This window comes from Enhydra lutris, unplaced genomic scaffold (assembly GCF_002288905.1).
Source record: "Enhydra lutris kenyoni isolate GAN:26980312 unplaced genomic scaffold, ASM228890v2 scaffoldscaffold1, whole genome shotgun sequence".
Lineage (NCBI taxonomy): Eukaryota > Metazoa > Chordata > Mammalia > Carnivora > Mustelidae > Enhydra > Enhydra lutris.
Genome location: NW_019154085.1, coordinates 33,868,352 through 33,889,472, shown reverse-complemented (window position 1 = coordinate 33,889,472; position 21,121 = coordinate 33,868,352). Strand labels below are relative to the sequence as shown.

At 35.5% G+C, this 21,121-nt stretch overlaps 1 protein-coding gene across 2 annotated transcripts in view; it reads left to right on the top strand.

The window, feature by feature from the left end:
• LOC111159804 (cullin 3) overlaps positions 1-20,681 on the top strand; it is a 94,385-nt gene extending 73,704 nt beyond the window's left edge. For both annotated transcript variants that reach the window (XM_022522463.1, XM_022522531.1), the window contains 6 exons: positions 2,274-2,398; positions 2,837-2,933; positions 4,377-4,511; positions 10,516-10,702; positions 15,202-15,347; positions 17,891-20,681. In XM_022522463.1, the coding sequence (XP_022378171.1) occupies positions 2,274-2,398; positions 2,837-2,933; positions 4,377-4,511; positions 10,516-10,702; positions 15,202-15,347; positions 17,891-18,022 (822 nt within the window). In that variant the 3' untranslated portion in view covers positions 18,023-20,681. The remainder of the gene's footprint in view (positions 1-2,273; positions 2,399-2,836; positions 2,934-4,376; positions 4,512-10,515; positions 10,703-15,201; positions 15,348-17,890) is intronic.
• Positions 20,682-21,121: the final 440 nt, after the last annotated feature.

Here is a 21,121-nt window from a genome sequence, read left to right as displayed (position 1 = left end):
AAGCCTTAATCTGCATTAGGAACATCTGATAACAAGTGGCAAAATAATCAGAACAAATACTGGGCTTTCTGAAATCTTTGAGTCCTTTTAAAATACCACCAATCCTCAAGCAGACCTTTCTCTAACTTTATTAAGTGCTTTTGGCCTATTGAGATATATCAAGATAGAGGCTCTTCCATTTACTTTTAGAAGTAATAGAACACATGGTTTCTTAAAATTGAAGTAATATTTGTGGTATATTTTATTTTGATAAATCTTAATTATTATGCTGAAGGAAGTTTTAAGTATTAGTCCATTTTTTTCCTGCGTTTTTATTTTAAAAACTGGGACGGGGCTGGGAAACCAGGCTTGCTATTATATTTTTGTTTATTTATATCAGCAAGTCATATCACATCCCAGCAGACTTTCTGATATCTCAGTTTCTGTATACTTGTCCCTGTCATGTGCTATCTTTGCAAATAAGTTGAATGTCTTCAAAATATTGCTTAAAAAGCTACAGGAAGAGGAAGTCGAAACGAGTAAAGCAATAGTTCTTTGAGGTTGTTTTTGTTTTTTTTCCATTTAACAAATAACTCGTTAAGTGCTTTCCATGCCGAGCATTGTTTGGGCGCTGGGTATACAGCAGAGAATGGAAGAGACTTCATTCCCTTCCGTGATGGAACTTCATTCTCATCTGGAGACAGATGACAAGCAAGCACATAGCACCTTAGCTGGGGTTAGGAGATATGGAGGAAAACTATAGTGGCAAAGTGGTCAGGGAAGGCTTCCTCTAAAAACTGACATTTTGAGGAAAGATTTGAAGTTCAGAGAGCAAGCTATGTGGGTACATGGGAGAAAGGAGAAAAAACTGTATTGTCTTGGGTGGACTGAACCAAGTTGTGACACCATTACTGCCACTTGAAAATGCACCAACTCCCACTGCCAACCTCTCTCTGCTCATCATCTAAGAGTCTCTCCTGTGGCCCTCTCTCCTCCATGGCATCTAAGATTACTAGGTCAACTTCTGTTTGGTTTTTAAGTTTTATTTATTTGATAAAGAGAGAGAGTGGGAGCACGAATGGGGTGAAGGCAGAGCAGGGAGCCTGAGGTGGGGCTTGATCCTGGGACTCCTGGATCTTGACCTGAGCCGAAGGCAGCTGCTTAACCAGCTGAGCCACCCAGGCGCTCGGCCCTCCACCCCCACCCTGCAAACATCTTTAAAATTGAGTACTTAGTAGATACTTGTGAAGAATCTGAGTGTGGCATACTTCTTGATATTTATGAAGTTTAACCCTCCCTTTTAAAAAATCTGCATCACTAATCACCCAGGTTAGGTAAATACAGAAAAATGGTTAGAACAAGCTGTGAATATCAATAGTAAAGGTAATATTTCACCCTGAGGAATTCCTACAATGTGCTTTCTAGTTTTCTTAAAAATTTATGCATAAAGAAGGAAACATCTAAATGTGACCGTAATGCTAGCATATATTTTGTAGAGGTGGTTATCAGTTATCCAGTATTTGTAGAGCACACTGTGTAGAACTAGATTTGCAGTGCCCTATGCAGAGGTGGTTAAATTAAGAACTACATATGAAAACATGGAAGTTCTGATCATTGTAGTTGAAATGGGAACGGGATATTAGAAATAGGTTGTTAAGATGGTAAAAATATTTAAAATATTTAAATAAATAAAAATATTTAAGATGAAAGATTAATATCCTTAAAATGAAACGTTCAGAATGCTCTCTAAAATGATAGTGATAGGGCCCATTGACATTTTATCTAAAAAACCCATAAGGGTCAAAACTTCACTCTTCTCAGTGATACCAGTAAGACTTCATTTGTATGCTAAGAACTCTCTTTTGGTCATTATTTTAAAATCAGCATCTTAAGCAATATAGGTATTTGCCAGGATAGTTAAAATTTTGGGAAAACACTGGGCCGCCTGGGTGGCTCAGTGGGTTAAGCCGCTGCCTTTGGCTCAGGTCACGATCTCAGGGTCCTGGGATCGAGTCCCACATCGGGCTCTCTGCTCAGCAGGGAGCCTGCTTCCCTCTCTCTCTCTCTCTGCCTGCCTCTCAGTCTACTTGTGATCTCTCTCTGTCAAATGAATAAATAAAATCTTTAAAAAAAAATATTTTTTTGAAAACACTGATCTCATCTTTAAGAAGAATAATTTGTTAGATATTGGACATGGAGCTAAATACTTGGATAACTCTAATGCAGTGTCTATACGGAATGGAAAACAAATTCTAGTTAATTTGAGGGAGACATCTTTTTTATCTTTCATACAGGTATCTTTAGGTGGTGTTGATCTCACAGTCCGGGTGCTCACAACAGGATATTGGCCCACTCAGTCAGCCACACCAAAGTGTAACATCCCACCAGCACCAAGACATGCTTTTGAGATATTCAGAAGGTAAACATAGATCAAACTTTGTAAGTACAAAAATTGTCCAGAGTTGAAATAAACTTGGGCATAAGTGTGTCCTTAATTGAGGATGAATTTACTCCATTTCTTACCTCATGTTCAAAAGGAGAAATTGTTCTTTATGGTTTTTAATACGTAAAAATGAGTTGCATAAACTCTTTGGAGAGGACCGTTTTCCATGGTTAGTGTAGTTGCGTTGTTGATGTCTGCCCCTGGCTTAGAGCAAATTCATGGCTGGGTTACTATGGAGAAAAGTTGATCATATGAATAGTAGCAGATGAGCAGCAGGCCAAGGGGCAAAGGATAGTAATAGAGATTAATGTTTCCCTTGCACGGAGATGCTTACTAAGGGTTGTTATCCTGTAGATTATAATTCCAAATGTATAAATTACATGATTCTCTAAAACCTGGTTTGATTTGCTAAAGGTTTTACTTAGCCAAACACAGTGGTCGACAGCTCACACTCCAGCATCATATGGGTTCTGCAGATCTCAATGCTACATTTTATGGACCAGTTAAAAAGGTAAATATTGATAGTTTGAACATACTTACATAAAGTAAATTAAAGTTAGTTTATAGAACTGATTGCTGATTTTTGTTGATCTGGATAAATAATGTATTTCTCCTAAGAATTTTCCTACTTGTTTGAAATACTCTAAAGGGGAAACTGGCGTTAACTTCTGTTCTCTCAATTTGGCTAGCTTCACTGGACAGTATGAAGACTGTATCAGTAGCCTTCCTTCAGGAAAATATAATACAATTGTGCGTTATATTTATAAGATTAAATTTGAGACAGTATTGCATAAGATAATAAACTGTTCCTTTTCAAAATTCTCAGTCTTTTATAATTCTTACTTCCAATAGATCAAAACCAGGAAAATTAACGAGATTTGTGAGATAAGCAACATATTAGTAAAGTGATTATTATAAAAATTAGCAAGGCACTAATGAATTGCCTTTGTTTAAAAATGTAATTTCTTTTTTATATCAAAAATTGGAGGTTTAGACTGATAATTTACTTTCATTGCTTGAGTATAAATCAAATCAAAGTCATTTTCCTTCACATAGAAAAATAATAAAAAACTCTTAGAAAAACATTAAGAAAAAATATCCAAGTTGTTATTTAGGCAGCAAATAACAGTTTTATTCTTTATTTTAATAATAGTGCTACTGGTTTCATATGTCACTGTAACACATTTTTTTACTACTGTCAATGTCTACACATTCTGATTTTTATATTTAATTGAAATGGGAAGTATTCTTTGCAATTCATTTACTGAATAATGTTTGACAGTGCTATGTATATGAGTGTAAGTGGGAAAGTTAAGGATACAAAAAACTCAACTTTTAATTACTGCTTGCTTTTGTTTTAGAGGAGAGGGTTTTTCCCTAAATAACCATGTTTTCTTTTGAAGTTTTATTAAACAGATCACTGGGTTTTAAAAACAGTTTGTATATTAATTACTGAAGACTTAAATTTCTATTTTGTACTTAAATCATAGAGCAGGAATAGGCTTAAGGATGGCAGAAGTTTTCCCCTCCATCCTGTGCTGTTATTTGATCTCTTGCTGTGATCAGACCACACTGAAGGAAACTCCTACTACTTTTTGGAGCTTATAAAATGGCAGTGTTATCTTTTAAATCCATTATCCCATTGTGTACTGTTAAAATAATTACAGCTGTAACTATAAGGAATGTTGCTTCATTTTATCAGATACATTAAAATGTTCATAATGAGGAAAAAAAGGACAGTCCTTTAACAAAAATTTAGTGTGTGTGTGTGTGTGTGTACATACCCATACACATACCCATTTTTTAAGTGACATTTCCTTTTCATGTAGAAATTAGTTACGTAGTTTTGCTAAGGGAAGAGTTGAATATTACAGTGCTTATCTCTGAAAAACATACAGTTAAAGTTATCAGGAGATAATTTTATCTTGTTTATGTTTCTTAAATAATGAAACAGGAAGATGGATCCGAAGTTGGTGTTGGAGGGGCACAAGTAACTGGCTCTAATACGCGGAAGCACATATTGCAGGTCTCCACTTTCCAGATGACCATATTAATGCTCTTTAATAATAGAGAAAAATACACATTTGAGGTATGGTTTGGTTGTATAAATTTTAAGCATTGTATTATCTCTGATTCTCACCTGTTACTGGAGTGTTGCTTATTTGAGTAACCCGTAAAGTTATTATTATTTGAGTATTATTATTATTATTGTTATTATTAAGTAACCTTTGAATACTGTTTGAGTAAACAGCATAAAACTTATGAGCAGTTTATGAACTTTATAAACACCATACACATATTAGGTCACATTTCATTTAGTTTGTTAAAAATTAACTTTATGGAACCATAAGTTTTGCATGATAAAACATGTCCCATCTAAGTGCATAATTTGATGAGTTTTAGCAGATCTATGCACTTGTATAAGTGCCATCACAATCAAGGTATGGAATATTACTCCTTAAATTTTTATACTCCTTTGCAATCACATCCCTCCCCCTGTGCTCAGACTGCCAGTGATCTGCTTTGTATCACTGTAGATTAGCTTTACTTTACTAGAATTTCAGATAAATGGAATCCTAGAGTATATGTTGCTGTTGTCCAGTTTCTTTCACATCACATTTTTAAGATTTGCCCATGTCAGTGTGTGTATAGTTTCAGTAGTTCATTCCTTTTTATTGCTGAGTCCCATTCACCTATTGAGGGGCTTTGGGTTCTTTCAAGATTTAGGCTGTTATGAATAGAGAGATGTGTTAAACTTCTTAAAGAGACCCATAATGTGTCCCAAATGTTGTGCTGTTTTACATTCCTGCCAGCAGTGTAGAGAAGTTCCAGTTGCCCCATATCTTCTAAAAAATGTAATAGTCTTTTAACTGTGTAACTTGGTAAGTGTAATTGTATCTCATTGTGGATTTAATTTGCCTTTCCTTGACTGTAAAGATGTTGAGCATCCTTTCTGTGTTCCTGTGCCACTTACATGTCTTGTTTGGTGAAGTCTTATCTTTACTTGTTGTTTAAAAGGTTTTTATAAATTTTAGATACAAATCCTTTGTCAGACCTGTGTGCTGTGAATTGTCTGTCATTTGCCTTTTAATTTTCTTTAAATGACATTTTTTGAAGAGCAGAAGTTTTTAATATTGATAAAAGTCCAGTTGCCACTTCTTTCCTTTTGTAGTTCATGCTTTCGATATCATAGCTAAGAGATTATTGGTTACCCTGAGGTCACAAAGATTTTCTTCTGTATTTTCTTCTAAGTGGCTTTTTAGTTTTAGCTTTCACATTTAAGTCTATGATCAGTTTCAGGTTAATTTTTTTATGTGGTTAAGATTAAGGATTAAGAATGATTTCACCCCCTTGGGGTGGCTGGCTGACTCAGTCAGTAGAACATATGACTGGATCTCAGAGTCAGGAGTTCAAGCTCCATGTTGTGGGTAGAGTTTACTTAAAAAATAAATACATAAAAATAAAGATTTGTACCCCCTTACACACACACAGATAGTTGTTCATTTCCATTATCAGTTGTCAGAAAGTTTGTTCTTTTCCCTTTAAATTACCTTGGCACCCTTATGAAAAAAAATCAATTAACCATATATGTGTGGGTCTGTTTCTACACTCTGAGCTGTTTCATTGATTTCTCCATCTATCCTTAGGCTAGATGAATACCAGCTTGATAGTGTCAGTTTTCTTTTGTATAACCCATTTTTTTTTTCTTTCCTCCTTTAAGTCCTTTGATTGCATTAAATTCATTTGGACTTTTCCCTTACCTTTAATGGGTACATTAGAGTTGAAATAAAGATCGTGTGATTCTTAAGTTTAAATTTAAGATAAAGAATAAATACTTTGAAAAGCTGTAAAATTTTATACTTAAAATTGAAAGTCAGTTTTTAGATATAGGTGAACATAGAAATAAGTTAAAGTTCGAAATTTAGAGCAAAATTAAATTGTGGGCCTGTTTTAATACCTGCCTTCATACTTGGATTTATGTGAAAGATGTAATTAAGAGATGATCATTTTTATGTGATATACCTCAAGGAAATGCTTTGAAACCCAAGTGTTTTAGGTCAGTAGCTAAGTCAAGAGGTTTTGCTCTTACCTGTTTCCAGATGTGTCTTACCTAAGGAGTAATCTTAATTGTCAAGGACAAGTTACATGTGACTTACTCCCAAGGGTATTGATTAAGGAAGTATTGAGTCCCTTACTCAAATGCTAAACCTCTTTAAACAGAGGTGGAATTAAATTATCTCTCACAGCTTGAATGTTTTAATCTGCATCTGCCATGGGTAATACATTTTAAGCAAAATAAATTGCTTGATAAATGCTAATGTTGGTTTTCAGAGTCCTGTTTTGTAAAGAGCTGGTGAAAATAACAGGAGAAACAAAAACAAACTAATTTTCTAAAGCCATTATTAGAATTACTAGTAATTTTAGTGGTTCAGGCTTACTCTTCCCTTTCCCAACTAGCTTGGGATCACTAATGCTAATGAGCAGCATTAGGTAGAGGATAAAATTAAGCAGAAAATTCCTCTAATGTTTCACATTTTAGCTAAGTCACAAACCAGATGCCTGAGTGTAAATGGCATATATATGATCTATTCCTGTGGCTCCCAAAGCCTTCTGACTGCTTGCATCTTGAACAGGGGGCACTGTGAGAAGGCACTTCACGTTTGTACTCATACCATATGTTTCATTGTAGTCTGCCGCGCAGGTTAGCCGAGTCTTTTACAGAAATCATCTCCACAAATTAGAGAAGATAGTTTAAAAGTATTTAACTTTAATGTTTTTTAAGAGGAACCTGATTTTTAAACTTCAGTGTTGTTTCTTTACAAGTTCAGAAAAGTGGTGTATTAGTTACTTAATGTTACATAACACATCTTAAAACTTAGTGGCTAAAACAACCACTAACAATTCATTCTCTTTCCTGGTTTCTGTGGTTTAAAGATTTAGGTGAGGGTCAGTTGGGTAGTTTTGTCTCAGAGTTTCTCATGAGGTTGTGAAGATGTCAGCTGGGGTGTCAATCATCTAATGTTTGTCTGGGGCTGGAAAATGCATTTCCAAGCTATTGGTATGCTCTTCCTTCCACAAGGCTGACAAGTTGATTTCCTCTGTTAATACATGGGGAAATGTGTCACATGGACCTTACCGCACGATTGTCCTTACGTCCTGGTGGCTAATTCTCCTCCCTGAAGCCAGCCATCCAAGAGACCCAGGCAGAACCTGAAGTGTCTTTATGACTTAGCCTTAGAAATCAGATATTACCACTTTCTGGTTTTCTTGATCACCCAAGTCAGCCCTGATAGGATAAGGGGATCACACAGAGGTAAAACATACCAGAGTCATTACAGGCCATCATGGAAGCTGCATGCAAAAGATGGCATTCATTCATAGTGTCACATTCATCCACAGTATTCAGGCTGCTAAAGCTTTTTCCTCTTCTTACGTATTTCTTTAAGTAACAGAAGTTTGTATTATTTAAAACAGTTAAGATCAGGACATACATAAAGTGGTAAGTCTATAGCTTGGATTATTGTAACCTGCATTTGGTTTTTGAAAGAGATATGGGTATTAATACATATTTTTCTGAATGTTCTTTATTATAGTTCTTAAATTTTTCTGAGAAAGAGTGTGAAGTATAAAAACTAATGGACAATAGCAAAATTAATGTCAGGCAGTAGACTATAAATAGAAGATGATCAAAATTAGGCAGTAGACTATAAATAGAGAATGATTGAACAACATTGATAATTGATTTTGTTAGGAAGTTACAGCAATCACTAATGGCATAATTTCACATTATATAAAGGAAAATGGTTAGAAGTACAAGGTGAAACAGTTCACAATCATAGACGTCCCTCACAGATGTAATGACTGACCAGACAATAAAAAGGAAGATACAGAAGATTTCATAATTAGCAAATCAAAGTGAAAGCTTTACAGAGAACTTTTGAACTCAGAAACAAAACACCCATATTGCTTTTGGGAAATATCCAAGGCTAGCATAACCTTATTACTAAAAGTGAATAAGGAGACTACAAAAAAGAAAAAGCTGTATAGGTTATTCAACCTTAAATGCACAAATCTTAAATCAAATATTAACGAGTCCTATTCAGCAGTGTATTGAAAGAATGATTCATTGTGTCCAGATAGGATTTATTCCTGAAATGCAAAGAAGAAATTTTTTAGTATTGTTAAATTTTATTATAATAATAATTAAGTTTACTGACCACTTGCTGTCTTATTAGACATTTCAAGAAGAAAATCAGTTAATGATTTCTATAGATGTATAAAAAGCATTTGTAGAAATTAGTCTTCATTTCATATTTACAGGATATGGAGGACCCTTAACCACCTAACAATAGAATGAAATGCCTTTAATGTCATAAGGGTATATCTGATGAGAGACCTAAGCAAGCAGTAGTTAGTAAAATATTAGACCCCTTCCCGTTAAAGTTAGGAACAAGCTTTAGGATATCTGCCTTTATTACTGCTACTCGGTATTGTTCTATAGGTCCTAACTAACACACCAAGAAAAGAAAAAGGTTTGGTAAAATATGTGGAGGTGAGAAAATTTGTAGACAATGTGTAATCAACTGAGAACATCGTCTGAGGAGAGTTCAGTTGAAAAATCAACTGGTCAGTTCGTTCCCGGGTTTCAGCACCCCCCCCCCCCCCCGCCCACCAAAGAAAAAAATCAACTTGTCTGTAAATCAGAGTTCATCGGAAAATGAGATGAGGAAAGTTATATTTTAAATAAGAATCATGATCTTCCTAGGAATCATTCTAACAGGAAAGGTAGAAGACTTGTACCAAGGGGGCAATAAAAGCAAAAGAATATGAAAGGGTAAATGTGCTCAGATGGGAAGTTTACATGTTACAGAGTAGATAACCCATGTATGTTTAATGTTAATACCATTGTATGAATGGGCATCTTCATGTACATACATGGGTCTTTGTATTCCTGTGTGTGTATGTAGGTGTGTAGGAAAAGTCATAAAGGATGCACACTGAATTGCAGTAGTCACCTCCTGCAGTGATCTGCAATTGTAAAATAACACCTAAGAAGGTATTTCTAGTTCTTTGAATATGATTAAGCAGTAGCATATGTAAATAAGTCCGTTCTGGCATGTACATAATAATTATAATCAACATTCTGATAGCACCTATTTAACTTGCTGGAATTAATAACATACATAGCATTTGACGTGGCTAACGTAGGCATACAGAGATCGTTTGAGGCAAAGGAATGTGCCTCATCATCACTAAATTCGCATTTCTCTCAATCCTCACTTGCCAGACAGTCCTTTAGAGCAGCCTGAGGTGTTGCTCAGATTTGTGAAAGAGAGAATGATTCTTCAGATCAGTTATATAGTCAATATCCCCATCTTCATACCCATTCTTCTTGAGCTGCTTTTGAGAAAGAAACAGCTCTGGACAGTAAATCAGCTGTATATCCTGCCGTGGGGATTGGGCGGCATCTTACATTCTGCAGACGTGTGGGAACTAAATCATATGTCTTAACTTTTTTTCGTGTTCAGAATTAACTATCAGGTGTTTAATTTTTTTTTTCATTTGGTCATACAGGCAGTAAATACAGTCAACTTGGATTATAAATTTTGATTGTATGATAGAAGACCTTAGCTCAGGCTCACTTTGCTTCTTTCTATGAAGGAAGTTGCTGAGCAGAAGTAGTGTGGATTAATTTGGGAGAAGGATTATAGAGTATTTCCAAAATTAGCAGTCCTTTGTTGGTTAACACTTTATTTTTACCTAAATATTAAAGCAGGTGAGTAATAAACTCTGCCGGATGACATTTTTAGGCCAGGCCTTGTATCTCCTGAAACAAAAATGTACATATCTTTTCAATATTTTGTAATTTGAAATACTTTCTCTCTAGTTCCTCCAAATAAGTGAGATTTTAGTGAAGAGTCCTAATTCTTTGTTATAAACTCTTTGTTGTAAAGGGAGCTCTTTGTTGCAAATTATCTCTTTAATGGAATTACCTCTGACTACTTACTGCTTGGTCAGTTTTACTTTACTAATTAACTAATCTACTGTAATCTTTCAAAAAGTCTAACTATGTTAATCTGATGGAATTTCAGGAAATTCAGCAAGAGACGGATATCCCCGAAAGAGAACTTGTTAGAGCTCTGCAGTCCCTTGCCTGTGGTAAACCAACCCAGCGGGTTCTTACGAAAGAGCCCAAGTCCAAGGAAATAGAAAATGGCCACATATTCACAGTTAATGATCAGTTCACATCCAAACTACACAGAGTCAAGATTCAAACAGGTATCTGGAATTATATGGTTCCTCTTTAAAAAAATGATCTTTTTCCTCGAAAGAAATTATTATCTGTTGGAGTTCTGTCTTTGAAAAAAGTAATGCTTGGGGTGCCTCGGTGACTCAGTCGGTTAAGTGTCTGCCTTCAGCTCAGGTCCTCATCCCAGGGCCCTGGGATCTAGTCCATTATGGGGCTCCCTGCAGAGCAGGGAGTCTGCTTCTTCCTCTCCCTCTGCCTTCTGCTCCCTCTGCTTGTGCTCACTCACTGTCTCTGTCTAATGAATAAAATCTTAAAGAATTTTAAAAAGTAAGGCTTTTCTGGTGCTGCATGACGCATAGGCTTAAGGAGTAAAGTAGTTTTTATTCTTACGTGTTCCTGTCAAAATACAGTTAAATCCAAGTACAGTAAGCATTTAAAAAAGTAATTGGTAGTGTGAAAAGTGTACTTCTTTCTGTACGGTTTTCAGTAATGAAATAGAATTTTGTTAATATATTAGAAGTTAACAAAATAACTTTTTAACTGGCTGAGTTAACCAATAATGGACATCTTTTTTTTTTTTTTTTTTTTTTTTAAGAATTTACTTATTTATTTGACAGATCACAAGTAGGCAGGGAGGCAGGCAGAGAGAGAGGGGGAAGCAGGCTCCCCACTGAGCAGGGAGCCTGATGCGGGGCTCGATCCCAGGACCCTGGGATCATGACCCGAGCCGAAGGCAGAGGCTTTAACCCACTGAGCCACCCAGGCGCCCCAGTGGACATCTATTTTTAAAACTGATTTATATATTTCTCATAGTGGGGTTATCCTGTGTGATTTTTAGATGCAGCCATTTGTTTTAGTAGAGGATCTTTTAAGTTTCAAAACTTTGAAACCCATATTATCTCTCTACTTTAAAAACATAGAAGTGATCCTATTGTGAATGATTCTTAGTATGTTTTTACTTTTAATTAATAATGAGCATCCTGTTGATTATACATTTACCATAATGTGTGAAGTATGTTTTTGGTGTATTTAAGGGGGAAAAGGCAACTTACCTTTGCGAATGTTTAAAATTCTAACATATAGTTTGCTCCCTGATTTCAGATTTAGTGTTAGATAAACTTCCCAGGGCTGACTTCATCCATCACAGCTGTGCATGTAGTCTGTGTATTGAAACAGTATTTTAAAATAAGTTTTTAAAGTGATTGCAGTTCTTTTGATTTTAAAAAAACTGTGTTCATATTTTACACTAATAAAAAGATGAAGTCTTTTAAAAAATTATTATGTCAAATATGTAATTGATTGCCAGATTACGTTCATTCAAAATGTTACCTACACCCTTCTGCGGACCTTTTTGACCCTGATTGGTATTTGTATGCCCTCTGAAGCAGAGTGGTGTCTCTTTTAAAGCGTTGTCTACTTTGTCCCATAGTTGCAGACCATATCATTGTATCTTCATCACCAAAATGGCCCCATGTGTGGACACAGATGTAAATTGAAAATAAAATAGAACTGCACTAAAGAGATTCATGGAATAAATACCTTGTTTTCCCCAGTGTGAGACATAAGACTTTATAGTTTGGGGCAGATACAGGTTCTGGATTTTAGGACTTGTTTGTATCCTAGATTTAGAGGAAGATGTGTGGGGATGTACATACATCTGAATTACCAAACTTCACCCTGCTTTAGCCTAAGTGTAACTCTGTAATCCCAGATTCCATCATGTCCAGTAGTAGTAGTTTCAGATACTGTTATTGTTATCAAAAAAATAGTCTTCTCTTCATGGATTTTTAATTGTGGGTGGTGCTGGTCTTTGTGTAGTATTTTAGATCTGTTTAAAATAGAATTTTTTAGGGGCACCTGGGTGGCCTGTTCAGTTAAGTGTCCAGCTTTCAATTTTGGCTCAGGTCATGATCTCGGAGTTGTGAGATCAAGGCCTGAGGCTCTATGCTAGGCGTGGAGCCTGCTTGGGATTTTCTCGCCCTCCTTCCTCTGCCCTCCTCCCACTTTCACTCTCATTTGCTTCCTCTCTCAGATTAAAAAAAAAATTTTTTTTGATGTTAAGTGTGTGTGTATAGTACTTTAAATCTAATTAAAATGGGAATACAGTTGTATATGATAAGGAATTCAACTAGGTGATGTCTTTAATGTTCTTTTCAGCTATAAAATTCTGTGAAGAAATAATGTTTTCATTTTGAAATATTACTTAGATTATTATCATCACTTAAAAACATTTAGTGTAAGTTAAAATTTTCTCCCTGGTGATAAGTATTGTGACCACATAGGTTTTCTTAAGCTGTCAAAATACAGCCCTGCCTTTTGGCTCATAATCAAAGATGCAGAGACTCTTCTGTCCTTACCTAATTCTGCCTTTTACTATAGTCATTAATAGAAGTTCAAAGAAGTTATAAGTATTAAATAACACAACCTTTGAAAAGATTTGTTGTAATCTACAGCAGTTTCCATAGTTCATATTCCTCACCACCACCATTCACGTTTCCATTGCCCTTTCCTTGATACAGCCAGATACATATGTACCCCATTACACAAGCAAATGCCTCTGTTACCTTCTTCTTAAGGGAAGGTATGGTGTGAGGCTCTGGGAGTGAGCTCCTGCCCCCACATTTTACAAAACATTTAAATTCAGTATGTATCACCGCAGTGTTCCCATTTATTTTGGAATATACCTCTTTAGGCGGCCAAAACCAACAGAGCAAAATAGGTTGTTTTTTAAAAAATTATTTCTTCCTCCAACATTTTATTTTAAATATTTTCAAATCCATAGAATAAGTAAGAAACACCATAATGGATGAAGGTTATGGCCATCACCGGTATTTATGAGTCATTAAACTTTTTGCCCCATTTGCTCTGGTGCCTTTGACTCTACCCTCGCCCTTTCCTCAAATATATACATGTATGTATGTATTTGCTACAGCATGTTATTCAACAAACATCACACTTCTCCCCACCCCAAATACTTCAGCATACATTTACTTCTTTAGGCTAATATTTTTTTCTAAAATAATTGTAATACTATATCGTACCCAAGAAAATGAATAATTCCATACATATTTATTTGCATAAATAAATATTTGTGTACCACCCATATTTATTTGTCCACAGTTGTCTCAAAAATGCCTTTCAGGGCCACCTAGGTGGCTCAGTTGGTTAACCATCTAACTCTTGATTTCAGCTTTAGTCATGATCTCAGAATCATGGGATCAAGCCCTGAGTTGGGCTCTGCGCTTAGCAGGGAGTCTGCTTGAAGTTCTCTCTTTGCCATCTGTCCCCCACCCACACTCATACACACACTCTCACTCTCTAAGATAAGTAAATCGTAAAAAAAAAAAAAATTGTCTTTCATATCACTTTTTAAATCTAGGATTCAATCATGGTGTCCGCATTACATTGATTTTTATGTCCTTTTAATTTCTATTTACTCTAAACCAGTACCTCTTTTTTTTTTTTATGACATTGACTTTTTTGAGGAAAAGCATTATTTATTCTTTGTTAGTAGGTCATCTTAATCTAATTTTACTCTTTTTTGTTAAGATACTGATTATTTTTAACTTGGGAAAAGATACTGAAAATAGAATTCTTAACCAAGGGGTTCTAATGAGAAGCACCTGAATAGATATGCACACCAGAATGATGTTCTGCTAAATTGTAGTGTCTGCTGTCTTGTGGGTATGCCTTTGCCTAAGTCAGCAATGTCTTAAGAGCTTCTTTGTAATTTCCAGTTTCTGCCTCCAGAAATTTCATACCTATCTCTTATTGATGACCAAATGAAAAATCAGATGCCATTTTTCTTTCTCTTACTTCAGTTAGAACAGAGTTGTAAAAGAAAGGGACTTCAGTATTTAATCCCTGAGCAATTGCCTTGAAGACAGTAGGGAATAACAGAGTAAGACTTCTCTTTTCCAGAAGGCTGGAATAGTGTATGCATTAGTGATAATGAGATTGTGATGGAAAAAAATTATAATAAGATATATGATAAGAAATTTTTAGGTAGTCTGTGACAAGTACAGATAAATTACTTACTCCTTTAACTGACATCTTAGTGGTACTTTCTAACTATTTGTTGAGCTAACTGCATCTTGCCAACACATAACTCTTTGCTTCTTTTAAAGTGTCTTGGGGTGATGTTAGTAAAATACTAGTTGGCTCTGCAATGAAAATTATTCTCTGGTAATTTTTCTACTAAATACATCCGGCTGCCATTTTTCTTCCAGAAGAGGAATCCTTCTATTTTATAAAAATAAAATTGGTTTTATTATCTCTATAAAATTAAATTCCTAATATTTAAAAAGAAAAGGTAGAATTGTAAGATTTTTTTTATATACATGATTATTAATTGTTTAAATATTTGTTAAACATTGAATTAGGCACCTTTTGAATGTTTACTTGAATTAATGTATACTCATGGGAAATTGGTTTTTCTTTGTAGGTAATTTTCTAAATTATATTGTTTGTTTATAAACTGCATTTTTTTATCAATGGTAGTTACATGGTAAGTGTCTTTCTCTTTTAGTTGCTGCCAAACAAGGTGAATCTGACCCAGAAAGGAAAGAAACGAGGCAGAAAGTGGACGACGACAGAAAACATGAGATCGAAGCTGCTATTGTGCGGATAATGAAATCCAGAAAGAAGATGCAGCACAATGTATTAGTAGCAGAGGTGAGGGTGCTTCAAGACTACATTAACGTAGGAAAAGCAAAATAAATATTGACAGTTCACATTTAGGAAATCACTATATTCAAGTTGTTTAAAATACAGTTTTAAAATTAGGAAACCAGAGTCAGGTAACATTTATCATTAAAAGTATGGCAGTTACTTGATAATTAAACACATCAGTACATCCAAATATGTGCACACTTTAAGAACTAATATATTCGTAATAAAAAATAATAGAAAATTGTCACACGAAGAATAAAAAATTTTCCCTACTACTTAATATTTTTGTATTAAACAAGCTACCATTATTTTTAAAAGTCAGTGTTGCCATTGGAATGGGTAAGAATGATTAGGGCTGAATAAAGTATTGGTAGAGGATAGAGAGCTAAGTGAAGATGAATGGAAGTAGAACCGACAGGACTTACTGGTCATGGGAAACGAAGGGAGTCAAGGACTCCTAGTTTTCTGGTTTGGAGGCTAAATGGAGGGAGGAAGGGGCAGCGTGCTACTATGTTCTGCATTTGCGGTATTTTGTACAAGCTGACTTTTATATCACATTGGCAGAGAAAGAATTATATGAGTGATTGGTCAGTCATTTCGAAACTAATGCCATGTTGCTAATTAGGTAACTCATTAGTTTTCTCAGCTATTTTCATGGCTCTGGTAGAGTGACATTGATGGCAGTGCTTCGAGAAGGAAGTAGAGCTGAAAGCACCAAGAAGGGGCCTTGTCCTTTGAGATGCTGGCTCATGGGAAGGAGCAGAGAACAATACTAGGGGACTGAGTGTTAAGTTGGGGTGTCCTGGATTTTGTTTTTCTTATGGGAAGATATTCATGTTTATATCCTAGGAATAAAGAAGGAATACTTGAAAGAAAATGGGGGCTGAGGGACAGTTGAAAGGTGAGAGGACTGTGTAGGGAACACAGGTGGGTGGTAGACGTGTTGACAAGGATAGTACTGACTATGCCTCTCTCGAGAACCCAGGGCAGAGGGCAGGGTGCAGGGGGTGTGCTAAACAAGGGTGGATACAAGTGTGAATAAATGTGTATGTGCACGGTGTCGGAATGTGAGGAATTGCAGACTGAAACAGGATGTGAGGTGAGGGTGCTCAGGAACTTGCTGAACTTGAACACATGAAGTTTTTGTTACCACTGTGTACCAGAGATCGATATAATGGCCAGTTGTAGTGTGAAAGCAGCCACCGATAACAAAGGAGTGTGGCTGTGTTCCAGTAAGGATTTACAAAATAGGCCGCAGGGCTGTTTGGCCTTTGGGCTGCATCTTGTCTCCTGGTCTGCCCCAAAGGTGTAAAAATGATGACTTTACTCAGCAAGGAACCCAAGTAGTAGATTCTGAATGATGTAAATGTGAAGCAGATTTTTGTTGAAGAGTACCAAAGGAATCTGGGAGTTGAGGGTACTGTTCAGAGTGTAGCTGAAAGTGATCCTGCCTGCAGTCTGGACCCCGTCAAGGAGGTAGGTCAGAAGAAATTGTTAGTAGCTTAGAAGAAAGGGTCAGAGGATGAGAGATCTCACATGGGTTGAGAACAAGTTTGTTGATACTGGAGGGATAATACCAGAAGGAAGATAGATTTTTAGCTAGAGGCAGAAGTACTGAAGTTCACATTTCAAAGAATTGCCGATCCATTGCGGCTCTGGGAAATGAACTCTCCAATAGGAGTAAAAGGAAAGCTGGCTTTTGGGTGGATGGGTATTCTGCAAGAGAGGCCCGAAGGGTCAGTGGGGAAAACGATCTTTGCGGGCAGAAGGGTTTGGTTCTCATCTCTGACTCCTGGCTCTGTTTACTATAATGCATGCATGTCCGTCTTACTGTCTGGCTGTTTTCCTTATTTGTAAAAGACAACCCACTTTGCAGGTTTAAGAGCACTAAATAAATAAATAAATATATGTATACAGAGTGACTGATACACAATGCACAGACTTCAGCTGTTGCTGTAGTTACCATTTTATTTTTACCAGTGTCACAGTACCTAGAATCCTGACAACAGCTGGAGAAAAGAATGACAACAGTAGCATTTACTAGGACCAGGAAGCACCATTAATTCATTTAGCATATGCAATGACTTTACTTTCTCAGGGGTCCAGTGGTCATAAATGGGAGAGCTAGGATTTGAATCTAGATACTCTGGGGTCCAGAGTCTGTGCTCTTAAATACATCATGGTTCCTAAATTCTGTGAGTTGGGAGAGTAACAGAGAGGTTAGTACATTTAGACCATCAGAATGGTTAAACCATAATCTGCTATGCGTTCATATAGTCCAACTAATTCAGCTACTAACCCACTTCAGCATTCATATTCTCATGTGAAGGAGGCATGTTCTAACCCATATATTACATTTTCAAATAAAGCCTTCTTAAAGTTAAATTTTTGAGTTTGGTAATCTGATTAGTAGAATTTGATCTGAATCTTAAAATGACACATCACTTCTTTTCAAAGATAAGAATTTTTGTGTGTTTATATGGAGATGTTAATACATTTTAAAAATTTTCTGGTAGGAATTAGTTTTTTTTTACTTTCTCTTTTAGGTAACTCAGCAATTGAAGGCTCGATTCTTACCAAGTCCAGTTGTTATTAAGAAACGTATTGAAGGACTTATTGAGAGAGAATATTTGGCACGAACACCTGAGGATCGCAAAGTATACACATATGTAGCATAAAATGCGTTCAGAAATTTGATTTATTCTTGGACTGTACTCTTCCGCATGGACTGAGAAGTTCTTTTAAATCATTAAATATTAAGACGACCATCTCTTCTATTAAATTACAGTACATGTTCTAGACCATTCAGATCAAGCCTTTACTCCCTTTGAGAGTTTTCAACATCAGTTGATTGAGCTTCAGGCTTTACAACGTTTATCCCTGTAGAGATCATCTTTACAGTTCCTCGGGAAAATGTGAATGTGCCGCGTTTTGTTTTCAATACTGTATGAAAACAGGAAAAAATAAAACAAAAATTTAGAAAATACAGCTCATTAAAATAAAATTGTTGGATTTCATTTCCCCAGGTCTTCAGTGTTGATGTAAATGTGTTTTTGTAGTGTTGCTTAGCACTTTGCGCATTGTATAAGTTGGGTAACAAAAATGGTAAAAGAAATGACACAGTTCCCAGTTAATCTTGCTCTGCTTAAGACACTTCTTTAGCTAGTCTTGTTTAATTTAAAGGTTTGATAAATATACACAGACCCAAGCATACATTTGATGAGCATGCTTTATTCTACCATATGCACTTACTAATCTTCTAGCCTTATGACCAGGAACCTTTATTTTGGGCTCTATACACTCCCTGATTTGGTTTTCCCCTATTGTATTTTGAGATTCCCAAATTAAGTCCTCTAATGATTGGGTTTTGTTTTACGTTATCTCTAGAGAGAGAAAATATTTTAGTATGTATAAATTGTATAATAATTTTTTGCTGTTGTACTCACTGCTAATAGTGGATTGTATAGGGCAGTGTTTTTATTTCATTTATTATTGACAAAAATAAATGATTTAGTATGCACACACCCACTAATTCAAGTATGTCAGAGCACAAAGTTAGCAGCTGGTTGTATTGAATTCAGACCCTTGAAAAGCACATACAGCCGGTACTTTGTTTATAAATATCTTAGGTTGCCCCTCTCTTAAATATATATTTTGGTGAAGCTGGGGTGCACTGTTAATTTTCTGTTTAAAATGCATTCTAAAGATGCAATAAATATGATTACCTTGATATTTTTTAACGAGATCTTCAGTTCTTGCAGCTGTGTTTTGGGAAGTGATTAAGCAATATTTTTCAAACCTGATGATTCTTGGGTATTTAGCTGTTGTCCTCCAAAGAGTCATCGTTTCATGTTTTCAAAGATGTACTTTGTGCTGAAGATTCATGTCAGTTATCCTGTGCTTCCAACTTTCACCAATGTTTTTTACATGATTGATCCACCAAGGATTATAGTTTGCTTTAACTTCAGAGTATTTTTATCTTCAATTTTATTTAATTTTGTTTCATTTTGTTTTCATAAGACAGTGTTTCAGCCGTGTAATTGGGGCAAACCACTATAGGTTGATGTTGGATAGAAAAGTGGAATGTTACTAATGAGTTGAAATAACCAACTCTTGGTTGACTATCAGTACTGTTGATACATATATTAGAATGTATGTCTCAGAAGATGGTTTCTGTTTAAATTTATGGTCAAGTTACAACAACTGAATTCTAAAATGGATTAAAAACTCCACGTAAATATTTTTCCCCATGCGTCTCTTTGGGTTATAATTTTCCTTTTAAACTTGGCAAATATTCTCTTACTGCATTTAATTTCTCTCCATTTGTACTGTAGAATTATAAGCCTTATGCTCTTAATCTCTACATTTTCCACTTTTACATGATGCAGTTAAGATGCAGATGAAAACTATCATGAACATTATTCTCAGGATACTTTTACCATACTTGAGCCCTAGTAGGGCAGGTGTAGAATGGTGAGCCGAAGGGTTCCACTCTTGTGATTTTCATAATTGGATTTCTGTAATGGGAGGGTGTTTGTCTATAGGAAGATACTGGTAGTTTAGGTAGCACAGTTGTTTTGTTGCTTTCAGTCCCCAATTAAATAATTATGACACCTTGGGAAATAGAACAATTCAGATTGTTGAGTTAATAAATATGAAAGGTACAAAAACTTCATAGGAAATTTCAGTAAACGCAAATTTAAGTGCTACTTTAAACCACTAAAAATCAGTAAAGTTAAATTTATATTTTGTCTCAAGTATGGTTGTACAAATCAGATGTAGATCTAGAGCTTTGAGATGCTAGTTTGGGAGTACAGGTTCATGTTTATGCTTCTAAATGCTGATAAGTACACTGAAACACGTTTCTGAACTCCAGTTGGGTTGAATGGCCAGAGAATGATAACTGCAGTGAAAAACAAAAATGGGTCACCTAACACAGTTACACGTTTTGACTCTTAATTATTATTTTAGCTCATAAAGCTCATAATGGTACGTGTTGACATTGCTTTCTTTTCAGCAAGTGGTCATTCATGCTGTTTTTCTCAGTTCTTTAATGTCTTAATTTCAAAGAATAATACATCCTAATCATTTAATCCTGTTGATGTGAATAAATTTTGATGACTTACTTGAAGAATTTCGAGGGTGGATTCATAGTTTTCTAACTGCAAAAATGATGTAATCTTTGTTTACTTGTTAAGTTGTAATTCTCTGCTATCATTTTCAAATCCAGGACAGTGTTTATTTTGAATTGTTATATAGTTATATTATTTAAAGATTGAAAATTCATTGCAATTAGGGAACACAGCCTCACAAAATAAAATGTGGTTGTGAATACAAGGATTCTTTATGTCAGTGAATTTTAAAAGGGGATGGGGGAAGGGACACATGTCTCTCCAAAGGATGTATTAGAATCACCTGTTGTAGCATTGTATACCTAGATATGTACAGCTCCCAAAGCCCCAGGATGCTGATAGACCTTCTCCATAAGAATCCTTGTCCTAGTAAAGCACTGTTGATATTCCATTCCCCCAGTGTGTATGTTAGGTATCAAGAAAGGCTTAGGAGACAACCAGTGAGTGAGCTCAAGATTATGCCTGCATCCCTGGAAAACTAGTACATTGGCATCATCTAGGGTTTCTAAATATTATTTAGTTCCTCAATTTGGAAAATAATTTCAAAATGTTAAATCCAGATGATGCTATTTTTGTTACATTTTTAGATACTTATTTTGAATAGCTGACTAGTATACAGGTTTTATTTTTGCCTATCTACTGTAA